The sequence below is a fragment of the Cyrtonyx montezumae genome, unplaced genomic scaffold, assembly GCF_038088225.1.
Source record: "Cyrtonyx montezumae isolate F1298 unplaced genomic scaffold, pur_monq_1.0 scaffold_4, whole genome shotgun sequence".
In the NCBI taxonomy this organism is placed as follows: Eukaryota; Metazoa; Chordata; class Aves; order Galliformes; family Odontophoridae; genus Cyrtonyx; species Cyrtonyx montezumae.
This window is the reverse complement of record NW_027072045.1, coordinates 22,214,085-22,226,888: the sequence shown is the minus strand read 5'-3', so window position 1 is coordinate 22,226,888 and position 12,804 is coordinate 22,214,085. Positions and strand designations below refer to the sequence as shown.

General features: G+C 37.0%; 1 protein-coding gene across 3 annotated transcripts in view; it reads left to right on the top strand.

The window, feature by feature from the left end:
• Positions 1-12,804, top strand: part of PARG (poly(ADP-ribose) glycohydrolase) — a 57,867-nt gene that overhangs the window by 37,679 nt on the left and 7,384 nt on the right. For 2 of the 3 annotated variants that reach the window (XM_065746786.1, XM_065746787.1), the window contains exons 11-15: positions 1,110-1,170; positions 1,599-1,674; positions 2,983-3,130; positions 9,052-9,130; positions 10,069-10,177. In XM_065746786.1, the coding sequence (XP_065602858.1) occupies positions 1,110-1,170; positions 1,599-1,674; positions 2,983-3,130; positions 9,052-9,130; positions 10,069-10,177 (473 nt within the window). The remainder of the gene's footprint in view (positions 1-1,109; positions 1,171-1,598; positions 1,675-2,982; positions 3,131-9,051; positions 9,131-10,068; positions 10,178-12,804) is intronic. The other variant, XM_065746785.1, reaches the window with a different exon arrangement.

Here is a 12,804-nt window from a genome sequence, read left to right as displayed (position 1 = left end):
CCTAGTGAGACTTTTGCATATTCTTTTCTTGAATTAAAAATGTGTATCATACTTTTAAAAGACCCCATTTATTTGAATGTTTGTGTTGTTGGTTCTTTTTCTTGCAGGAAATTTGTAAGACTGAAGTAATATAGCTCCTTAAATGATTGTAATAATTTCACAATTCTTTTTCATTGTAAATGGTAATTGAATTCCCTATGAAGCAACACAGAAAATGGAAGATTTTGTCAATAGGTGAATGCTAAATTTATAAAATTGTTGCCACTGATTCCCTTGTATTGTAGAATTCCCTTGCAGAAAAGCATTCAGTTGCTGAAAGGCATATCTTATTTTTTCAAGAGAAGGCAACTTACTTCCATTTGTCTTACAATTTTGAAGAAAAGAGTAGCATTAACACATTTCAAAGACTTTGTGCTTTAAATTTGTTTCCTTTGTTTTCTGCAAGCCAACCCAGTAGACAATGACATAGATGACAAATGAGACCAAATGAAGTTTTTCTTAGGAAGATACCCTCTAATAAGAGGCTGACATTTTCTTTCCGTAGCACAACTAAAATTCTGGGCAAAGCAAGGAGAGATAATGACTATGCATTCTGCAGTGAGAAATAGCACAGGAGTCCTTTTGCATCTGGAGTACAGTGAATTTCACTCAGATCCTGTCAGTAAAGGCTTGATTTGAAATCTGTCCTTATTTACTTAGTAGGGCTTGTTCAGAAATATGAGCTGCTGCTTCATCCACACCGTAGCTTGTGTGGCTACTCTGTGTTGCCTGTTGAGGCTTTCACTTTTGTGAGCTAAAAACACACCTCCAAAGGCTGACAATGTCTGTCATAAGTGACAGCATGCTTTACTTTCGCATCATCCATCCAAGTCATTTTAGAAATGTTTACGTTTCAAGTGATTTTCACTTAACATACAGCTTTTCCTTAACTTGGAAAAATACTCGAACTGCAAAGAAATGAGTGGTGTTTTCAGTTAAGCATGGGCTGCCAGGGGAAGATTTGAAGCTGCTTTTGAGCTGCTCTTCTGTTCTGCCAGGAATTTTGTAGTCAATGTAGAGACAAAAGCTCTAGCAGTTAATATTTTTCCTTGGGGTTGGTTTCCCTGTAGAACCAACTGGATTGGTGACGTTTACAAGGCAGTGTCTCCAAGAATTTCCAGACTGGGAAAGGTAAGTCAAAGACGCTGTTAAATGTGATGCTTAAATTATCTACAACCTGAGTCCCATTAAAGCTGAATTGATTCAGACCTGCAAGTGATCACAATAAACATATTTGTTGTGGTGAGAAGTACGGAAGGAAGCGGGTGAATGGATACAAATAATTTGAGTGTCATGGATTTATCTGTGTGCCTGTGAAGCCAACAAGTCTTAAGTGAACTTTTATAACAGTAGCATCTTTTGTTAGTAGCTTGAGTGTGTAAAAAGGGACAGCTCAAAAGGGAGTTTTGGGAAAGGAAAATATTAATCCTTGAGAGTTTTTCAACCACGCTACATTAAGATGTGTAAGAATGTAGATTTTGAATAGGTTTTGTCTTAATGTCTGTGTAGAGATTGTCATCACATTTTTTTCGTGTGCAATGTTTTTTCCTCAATGATAGATCTCAGAAAAAGCTGTCTAGATTGCATGTCACCTATGAGGGCACTATTGAAAGCAATGGACAAGGTATGCTACAGGTAAGTTTATGTAACAGTAGATGTGGTCATAGTTATGTCATTTTTGTGGTCTGCCAGCTTAAAGTTATCTATACTCAATTGATTTATATGACCAGATGTTACGCATATAAATGAAGCATCAAGATTAATTCTGTGGGCTTAGTGCCATCTTAGTCTTAGTGCTATCAGTATTCCTTAGCTCACTGAGTTTTGTTACATGTACCTGTTACAGAAGTAGCTGACAGAAAATCACAAGTCCTGGACAGCTTCAAGTCCTTTGGTTCAAGCCAGGATCAAAGATTGACAGGATAGAAGTTTCAGGCTGTAATTTTTATGAGCTGCCAAGGGGTTTTGTTTTGGTTTTCTTTTGCTTTTGAAATGATTGTTGTGCCCTAGATGGTGACCAGGTCAGTAGTTCAGGAGACTTCTTGCTGCTGCAGCACCACTGTTTCAGTCTGGAAGCCAGTCAGCTGAAATATATTGGTAAAGAGGACGTCCTGTCCATATCGATAGCAGGGAACATAATTCAGTTGTCAGATCAGCTTAAAGAAAGAGGTCTGTCTTCAAGAGTTCAATTACTGAATAAGTAAGTAAATAGAATATAAATAGAATAGCCAGGAAAATGTGATGTAAGCTTTTTTTTTTAATTATAAATTTCCACGGGCAGGTAGTTTGCATACATAGCAGTTGCTTTTGTTAATTAAGCAATTGCTTTTGAAACTATTGTCTATGTAAAAAATATAATTTGAGAAAATGTTACTGCAGCAAAAATCAGAGTCCAAAGCTTCATAATTTCAGGTGGGAAGTTTAGCAATCAAAATGATGTACCTTTTTCAAGTGCATTTCAAGGCAAATTTTTAAGAGCTTCAAAGTACAGAACAACTGGTACGGGGCAGTACTGAGCCTAAAAATGCTTTGTGTGGACAGTCAAGGCAGAAAGTTTATTAAAGGACAACTTGATAATTCTTCAGTGTCTCTAAAATTCAAAAGGGATACTATAATCTGCTGTTCCTATTTTTCACATTTCAGTAAATATTTTATTATTAAATATATACCCTTTAAAAAATGAATTCAGAGCCTTTGAGATGCATAATTTTTATTTTGCTGCATAATATCTCACTTCACTCATTCTTTCTTAGAAGTAGGAAAGGGGAAAAAATGAGGCAGGCATGCTGCTAATCAGACTCTATCCTGCTGCTTGTATTTATAAGTGATAGCAGCAGATTTCAACAGAGATAAAGCTTGTACGTAGTTTTACTTACCTTATTAAATGAAAGGATTTTATGCTATTTGCTTATTTCATAATGCTCCTGGATATATTCTTGTTAGGTTGATTTTGCAAACCGTTTCGTCGGTGGTGGCGTCACCGGGGCGGGACTAGTACAAGAAGAAATTCGGTTTTTAATCAACCCAGAGCTGATTGTGTCAAGGCTGATCACTGAAGTATTGGATCACAATGAATGTCTTATTATCACAGGTTAGTCTTTGCAGTAAATGTTTTGGTTTTCTATGTAGAAAACATGTTTCAACTTGAAGTTTCGTATGTTTAAACTCAGCAAGAAAAGATAGTACTCATTTGTTGATGAGCTTTCTTCTTCACCTTGCCCCTCAAGACTGTAGGACCACTGTTTCAGTATATATTTTGTGAAGGAAATAAAAAGAAGTGACAGCAAGCAGATAAGTGTTATATAGAATTTTCTTTTAACCTTGTGTAATATGATGTTGAGTCCTGAAATGTGTTTTTAAACCTAGTTAAAAAACGGTTTGGGGCAATGTAAGTCACAATTACCAGTTATTAGTAGGTAATGCTTATGTTGTGTCAAAGCAGAATGGGTTTGTTCCTTTTTGGAACTGGGCACGTTTGAGCTCCGAACGGGGGCATGCTGGAGAGGAGAAAATCAGCATTCTTTGAAAAGGATAGAAAGTCAGCAAATGTCTCCTCAGGATGTTTATCTTTTAGGTTACAAACACGTGTTCATGTTACTTGTTGCAAGTTGTGTTTGTAACTTATGATGTTAGAACTAAATGCATATGCAGTGTATTGTTGAGAGGTTGTGTGTGGAGATGTGCTCTCTGTCCAGTGTGCTTCACTGAAAGTATTGTTCCTTTGGTTTTAACCTTTTTGGTCGTAAAATTTGGAGTGTTTTATTATTCCTTGGATCAAAATAGTGTCAAAAAAGCTGATGTCTAGCAAAAACTGGAGAGGCCCAGGAAATGCTTACCTGTGTCTAGGTTCTACACATGGTAACGCAGCAGCTACGTGTTTGGTGACAGTGGCAGGGGGAAAGAAATAGAACTTTTTTTTTTCATTAAAGCCATTTTTTATCAAGAGATCTTCTAGACAAATAAATAGTGTAATATATTATGTATACTTGGTTTTTCAGCCTACAGTAATAAAAACAATGATTTTTTTCCATTAGCTAATCTGACTCAACAGGCTCAAATTTGTGGATGGAAAAGATTTCTTGGAAAACTCCTTCAGGAGTGTTCATTCTTCCTTACGTACCTGTGCAGCAGAACTTTTGTACTTAGGTCTTCCAAATCTTACCTTGTCCTGAAACTGTTGACTGTAATGTCCAGAGCCTCTATTTAGAGTTCAGTCTAAACCTTGGTAATCTCTCTAAGAGTGTTTTGTTTCTTTTATTTTTCCACTATGCAAAAACCAGTGCCTTTTCTGTGATATCTATGGTAAACTTGATTTAGTGATTCATTGACAAAAATAAATCAGAAAATTCATGGGCAGCACTGCTGGCATGTATTTCGGGTATTATGATATAACAAAATTAACATATTGAAGTGCTGTCCCCTGGGTGAAGTTCTTCTGGGAAGAGTAAAAACAATGCAGCCATCGGTATGTGTCGTAATGGATTGGGAGACACAGTAAATGAATTTTTTAGAGTTTCTTCCATTGTGGAAAGAAAAAAAAAACAACAGCGATTTGGTATCAGCAAGTAACATTGGGGGTGTCCTTTGACTACGAAGACATTCTTTCAGTTCTCCTGAGTCACTTTACTTTATAGTGTTTTGCATTTAGTATACACATTGATATTCATTTCTAATGGAAATGGACCTTCCATCGTCTTTCTGGATTTCTTCCAACTTACTTCATAGCCAAGTCTCCACTGCATGTCGTAATCCTTCTGATGAATTATGTTCTTTGTGATGCATCTTGTCTCAGTGACCTAATGGGTTTAACTCTAGCTTAAGTTTGCAGAAGATTCTGAGAAATGGGAGAGAAATTAAATTCATTGTGATTGCACGGTATCTGGTTAAGATCACTGCTGTAATGAATATTGAACTGGTCATGCACAGTTAAGTTCTACGCAGACTGAAATGTCAGCAGCAATGCCAAAGATTCCTTCAGTTACACTTCTGGTAGAGCTGAGAAAAAGTGTCCCTGTTTTTCATTCAGTTATTCTGTGTTTTGTTTGTTTTCTTTTTTTTTTTTTTTTAATTTTTTTCCCTTTGAGTTGGTGTATATCCAGGCAGTGTTAAGTGCTGGTAAAGCTGTGTTTGCTTTAAATCTACTGATTGAACAATGGCCATTTTCAGAGACTTCTAAGCACATTATCCATGAAATAAACTAGATCGGGTATAATTAGTTCAGCTGAAAATTTACTCATAGGAAAAAAATGTTTTTTAGCTGCATTAGCTGGCTGATCGTGCCACTGTCTGAAGGGCCAGATGACTAACGTTGGTTAAAGGTAGGGGCCAGAAGAACTGATTGGAAGACAGAGCAGGATCTTCCCCTTGCCTATGGCTGTAAATATATATTCACATTAGTGACTACAAACGTGAACCCTTGTTTTTTACGTGTGTTCCTCTTGTTGGGTGCTAATGGTGCTGATCCTTTAGTGGTACAATTTTTAGCTCAGATGAAATATCTGAGGGACAATGTGGTATTTCCTCCCCGCATTCCCCCCTCCCCATCCTTGGGAGCTTTACATTGCCATATAGATCGTATGCAATTGAAAAACAAAACCATGTGAGTCTGAGAAAGGGTGTTTTCTCTGAACATGGTCCCATGAGCATGCTGGCACTTGAAATTTCACTGTTCTTAGTATTTGGGAATTTCACTAAGAATGTTTTTTTCAATTATACTTTCATGTACTTTCTTCTGAGGTGGGGTAAGCTTTTGTTTATGTAGTAGCTTGCTTGTTGGATTTTTTTCTTTTTGTTTGTTTGTTTTGCTTTGAAGGAAGAGATTCATGAGAGACAATAACACATCCAATTTATCCTGTATTGCATCCAGTCTCCCTGCAACAGCAGCTTGTATCCTAGCGGTTCACAGGCAGAAGTGCTGCTCGTTGAATAACTGTTCTTATCTGACATGTTTCTAGAGCTTTACTTATGAAAACCCACTGATTTTCATTAGCCTTAGGTTCCTGGGACATGAATTCAGTGTTTGTGTGATTTGAGTTTCTCTTAGTGATTTTTCTATATGTGCATTTACTTGTTTGTTTGCTTCTTGATGCTTTTGTCATCATACGCTGCACTTTCATCAAAATTAATGAAACAATGAACCTTTGAAAAAAGTAAGCTTCACCCTTTGACTCATTTAATCTATCCTTGTCAGTGTCTTCATTATCCTATCTTTTCTTTCCATATGCTACACCACAAATGCTTCCTTTTCAGAATTTAAGCTAAAGACTATCAGAAAGGTCAAGCACTCCCCTTGTTTGTTTTCTCTTACTGTTTGCTCAGACACTGCTCAAGCATATCAGTAAATACCAATTTTGGCTAGGTCAGGGAAAGTCTTAACTGATGATAGATATAGCCTGCAATTCAATTAGAAGGCTGACTTCTGAATATCTAACAATTGTCTTGTGTGTAAGAATATGGATGTGTATGAATACATATAGGCATATTCTGCAATCACAGTTCTTTTGACTTTGGTTTTGCAACAGGAAGTGAGTTTTTGGTGAGCAATCTCCTACCATCCCAATCACTTAGATAAGCAACTTTTCAAAGTAGCCTTGGATAGAGTTTGTTCTTAGTGTGGTTAATCAGCCATAAAATCTAAGTAAATAATGAGTAGATAATAAGGCAGATGAGTTCAAGAATCACTGACAAGTCTTACAATGAATTTGTGGAAATAGGGGAAATGTTTTGAAGTATAAGCATTATTTTAAACATTTTTAACAGCTTGTGTTTTATATGCTGGCGACTACAGGAAGCAAGCATTCAGATTCCCTTGGCAGATGATGTTAAAAGTGAAGAGTCGTATGTTTTGGATTTTTTCAAAGTTGTTTTTTTTCCATTTAGAGATTGAAAGCCTTTGAGGTTAAATTAAAACATTTGTCTTCTCAGAATATCACCAAACTATGTAATAGGCATCACTCTTGTCTGAGTAATCGTATTTCTGGTGCTGTAGGCTACTTTAAATGCTTACAGGTCTTCGTAAACTATTTTTCTGTTATATTTATGGCTGTAATTGCTGGCACAGTCTGTGATTAAGGAATTGCTTAGAAGTTGTCGTCTTTTTTGTACTCTGTTGGTAAGTTGTGCCGAACTGTACCTGTATGAGCTGGAAATTTCCAAATGAGATATTCTCTGCAATCTACTACTTTGGAAATTCATCTGAAAATTGCTCAGCATTTACAAGCTTTGCATGGGAAAATGTGATTTTGCCATGGCACTACTTAGGGTTTTTCTTTGCGTTTTTACATCCCCAGGTTTTGAAGCAGGGACCTGAAGTTTGGTAAGATAGGATGAAGGCTGACTTTCAATGGAGGGCAAGAATCATAACACTTCTGGGATGCTCTCCTTTGTCTCAGAGTAAAGCCTGGAAAAGTACTTTGCATAATAGAGCAAAAATAGCTAAAAGTACTAGGTGTTAAAAAGCTACATTCTTATATCCTTTGATGCTTGTCCAGATGCTCTGTTGGTCTTTTTCACAGCGTAGCTAGGAATGTTCTGTAAAAGCCTAGGAAGCCACAAAACCATGCCTAGAAGTATCCTCCTTGGTACTGACCACCATGGCTGGGCTTGGTAGCCTTGCAGAACATTGGGTGCATTGAGTTCCTGTAGTATCTATGAATTTGTGTCAGGAACTGTAGCGTAGGAATCTTGCTGAGCAAAAGCAAAACAAAGTAGCAGAAGGAAGGAGGCGTCACTGGGCACTGAGCCTTGCGAGGTTAGCATTCCTACCTGTTAGAGAATCATAGAATTATTGAGGTTGGAAAAGACTACAAGATCATTCAGTCCAACCATCCACCTATCACCAATATTTTCCTCTAAACCATGTCCCTTCGTACAATATGTAAACATTTCTTGAACACAAGATCCTTACGTAGGACTGCCCTTGAGAACTTGTTGTGCAGCAGTCAGAGTAGTACTGATGCACTGGAGATCTGCTTTGTTCTTACCATGGAGCTTCTCGGTGTAATTACAGACTGTAATTTTACATTAAAGAAATAAAGTTGTTTTGTGGAAACGTACAGCTTGCTACCGACACTTTAAAATCTTGACATTTTTCCTCTTGTGTTTCCTAAGCTGTCAGCCCAGCTTTTTGCTACCTTGTGATGAGGTAGCATTGCCATGTTTAGTAGTGGAGTGACTGTTTTATTGTCATGTTTACAGGTAATAGTGTCTTTAGGTATGCATTGTGCTAATTAATAACTTTATCATGCAGTGGATGTAAGCTGTATGTAAACGGTTTATTTTTCCTTGATTCGTTAACAATTTCTTTCTTCTTCCCTGCTTGGCTTCTATTTGCATTTCAAAGCACTGGAACTGAGCTGCTGTTTTTAAGAGAATTCTCATGGTTAAAAACATACAGCATTCTGTCAGAAACTGAAATCATCTAGCTCTGAAAGTTTAGAAACTGCCAGATCAGTAAAACTGGGAAATGCTATTGCTGCGGTGTCACTTAAACAAATGAAAAAAAGGAAACTACACCAGCTTCTCCTAGTCCTCTGCACTATTGAAGAATGGTCGCCTTCTTTAGCCAGTCTGTGTGTTCCAGGCTCTTAGCTCGTTTGGCATCTCAGTATGCTTCAAAACAACCCTGCTTGTGTTTTGGTCCCCCTGGTGGAGGGGAGGCCGGCAGTCTTTGTTAACCAGTTAGTAAGCAGGAGAACTTGAAATAGGATGGGAAATTCATTGAGAAGTTACTTAACTGGCAAAGTTGAAAACTGTCTTGTGGTTGTATGTGTGGATACATGGGATACAGAGGAAATCTACATTTGTAACATCTGCCACAGAACATTACGCTGTAATGAAAAAAGCTCTTAGTGGTTACAGGATGTGTGCAGATATTTACCTCTAGCTTATGTGTACTCAAACTTTTGAGAGGTGCGTACTCATTCAGAGAAATGTTGATTGCTATTAAAGATTTTACAGGAGAAAAAATATTTACATATTCTCATGTAAAATGGGAAATCATTTGTCTTTCAGGTACTGAGCAGTACAGTGAGTATACGGGTTACGCAGAAACTTATCGGTGGGCAAGAAGCCATGAAGATAAGACCCCAAGGTGAAGTTACACATAAGTATTTCAAATGAAGGAATAAACAAATGTCTTAAACATAAAAACTTGGTGCTTTAAGTATTTGCTTTGTTATAGAATTTTATAGCTTGATCCTACTTTCTTCAGAAGAGCCAACAAGCTAAGAAAGTTATCTCGTGTTAATCAGCAGTTTTCCTTGCACTACTGATGCTTATGATGATACCTGCCAACATATCAGTTCTTAAATCAACAGGTTTTAATTATCTGTATTGAATCTAGAATCTTCTGAAGACAACTGAACTATGGATTATAGTATGTCCCAGGAAGTTTGCAATGATACGATGCATGCTATGGAGCAGGTGATATTAGCATGTCAAAATAAGATTTAATATCATGAATCTGAGGAGGATACTCTGCACACTTGCATTTATTTACCCAACAATGCTTTTGTAGTGAATACACAAAATAATCTACTTTGGATAGAAATATGAACAATGTATTGTGTTCTCCTTTTTCAAGTGTTTGAGGTCAGTTTGGATGTGGTTTTGCACAACCTGAACTAGTAGGACTGGGGCAGGAGGAGCTGGAACTAGATGATCTTTAAAGGTTCCTTCCCACCCAAACACTTCTATGATTCTATAAATTTTGGAGGAGGATAAAGAGCCAGAGTGCTTTTTTGACCTTGCAGTGTTCCTTTGTACTTAAATCTCATTAAATGGCACTGTGTATTATTTCACGTTTCTACTTTTACATTCAGAGTCTAGGCCAGAGTATAAATGTATAGGGGAATCTGTCTCTTTTCTGATGCTATTGTAAGCACTCCATTGTTGTCACAAACTCACCTTTCTAGTGTCTTTTAATGGAAGAACTCTGCTGGGAACTGCTCATCTCAGATCATGATTATATGGCCAATATTTAAGAACTAATTTTACTGTCATCATCTTATCTTCTCACTCCAAATTTAGGGATGAATGGCAGCGGCGCTACACTGAAATTGTTGCCATAGATGCATTTCATTTCAGACGTTTCCTTGATCAGTTTGGTCCGGAGAAAATCAGAAGGGAGCTCAACAAGGCAAGTCACTTTTTAAAGCAGCCTGCAGTCTAAGGCTGTTTCAGTAGTGCTTCATTAGTGCAGTACCTTTTAAAATATTTTTGTATTTTTATATTTGTCTTCAGTTAAAAAAACTGTTTATCTTCATCTAATGGTATACTACAGAGTTTTGGCATCTGTTTTTAAAGGAGAAGCTTGTCCTATCCTGCTTCTATAATATTTTTAAGTTCTCTCCCCATGATTTGCTGTGCTGAATCCCATTCAGCCTTTCATTCAAGGTGGAGTAGCTGGTACTTCCTGTATTCAAGATAGTGACAGTCCATAAATATGGGACCACTTGGTTTCCTTCTGTCTTCTGGATAAACTTCTGAAGTATTTACGTATTTATCTTTCCATATATTGATATAACCTTGAGCTGAGATCTGAGTGTTCATAAATTTCCTGTCTATTTACACGGTATCTATAAGGGCTATTGCAACGGAATGTGTAGAGACGTGTCAGCTTGTAGTGGTAGGAACATTTAGAAGATTGATAAATCAGACTGGCTTCAGTCCTTTAAACAAAGGTTTTAGACTGACATCCAGAAACAGCACATTTCCTACTGATAGTTCTTGTACATTATCAGTGATTATTACTGTATTTTTAAAGTGGTCAGTCCTTAACCTTATCCTACATTAGCTGTGTGTGTTCAAAACTGTATAGGTAGCCCCAGTCGCTTTAGACTTGGTGGTTCTAGTTGTCAAGATTGCCAGGCTTGAGAAATCTTTGACAAAGGAAGCTGAAAGTGCAGTGAGCATCTTTTCTCTCCTCTGCTCTCCCTAATTTAGGATATTGTTGTAAGATATCTTAGTTTCTAGGTAGTTTCGAAACCTTGATTTCTGCCCTGGACTGTCTGTGGGATTTTTGTTTGTTCAATTGATTGCTTTTTTGCTGCTTCTTGTGAAGATAAAGCAGTCCTTTCCTGTCTTTGGAAGTGGTGCTTTTGCAGTGGTGGGTAATTGCCATCAGTGAGTTGTTTGTGAACCTGGGACACTAGCTTCCACCTGTGCTGATGTTTTTGAAGCCTTTGCTATTCCATGCTTAAATTGTATCATAACAAGAGATACTTGCTATCAATCTCTAGTTCAAACAGAAAATTCTCGTTTTATAAGTTGATAACAAGAGTAATGGGCCAGATCGAGGGCCTTAGACATTAGCATAAGACATAGATAGTGAGAGGTCTGTGTCCTGTTGTAGCAATATAGCACTGTCTTTACTGGGCAGCTGAGTATGAGAATGTTTGTATGCTATTTAGTTAGGGTTAGAAAGACAGAGTAGTAGCATGCTTATATGATAACAGCTACAACAGGTCTCTACTTCAGCTGGGAATTTAGATGTAAGGACAAGCTACAATTGTTAGAAGGTCCCCTGCTTTCTGTAGTGCAGGAGATCATTAAATACTATGAGTGCATTTAAAATAAATTCAAACATATAGGGCAGTGTGTTCCTAACTTAGAGCTAGAAAAGGAAAAAGAATGTGCCTTATCAGTTGTTTGTTGGTTTTTTTCCCCCAGAAATGATGTGTAGTCCTGAAGGACTAATTTAATTTAGTCTTAAAACCTTGGCTTCGTGATTAAAGTAACATTCATCAGCTTGTTTCTTTTTGGTTGGAAATGAAATTAGCCCTGAAAGAGACAGTAAATAAATTTTGTAAACCTCAGAGGTATCCTGTTACAAAATTCAAATTATCTACGCTAGTGAATTTATGATCTGCCTACAGTTTTCAGTATTATTGATTGGATTTGGATTTTTAAAATAAATTACAGTAGGTATGTGAAACTTTGATACGCTGTGTCAGTCTGGCTGGTGGTGTTTGGTGAAGACTGGGGATATTTAAAGAAAATTTTAAGTGTGAGTAAATGAAACTCCTGTAGTAGTAAACAGATCTAAGTTAAAGAGTAATGTTCTAACATATCAAGTATGTTCAGATGTTCTCAGTGGGATTGGTTATTTCAGTTTGTTTTACAATTAATGTTAACCTGAAGATTTTTCATGTGTGGAAGAAAAAGTTGGTAGAATAGGTTGTGATCTATTTGTTTGATTGTTTTTAATAAACTAGGACATGGTAACTGTTAAGTATATGCACACAAGCTGTTAAATAGGGATGTACTTTGTATTAGTCGACATAACTCAGCCTCCATTTGTTTCCAGAGGCTGCTTTGTCCATCTGTAACTTTGGAACATTAAGAAATGATTGAAATGACTTGATTCAAGGGATTCTTCTTACAGCTTACATTTTCATAGGAGTCTATATAATTTTTCCTCTATAACATCTACTTGTTTTAAAGAACCAGATATTCACTCTGCTTTCTTGAAAAGTGTCTGAGGCTGACCTTTGTTTCTGCTTTGACTGAAAGCAAGTTTAATATGGTCTGAACTCAGCTATTCAGAGGGGAAAAGAATTCCTACCTTCAGCATTAAGATTTGCAGATGCTTTTGTAAGAGTTGTCATAGCTCCATCTTTGCATGTCCTTCGAGATTATTGTCTCATAAATTCTGTCCCTGTCAATAATTTTTCCAGTTGGAAGTTCCACTTTCCAAATGCTAAAGAACAACTGATGTACAGTTGGACTTGCGGTCATAAATGTCATGGAGCCTGTTTTGGTGAC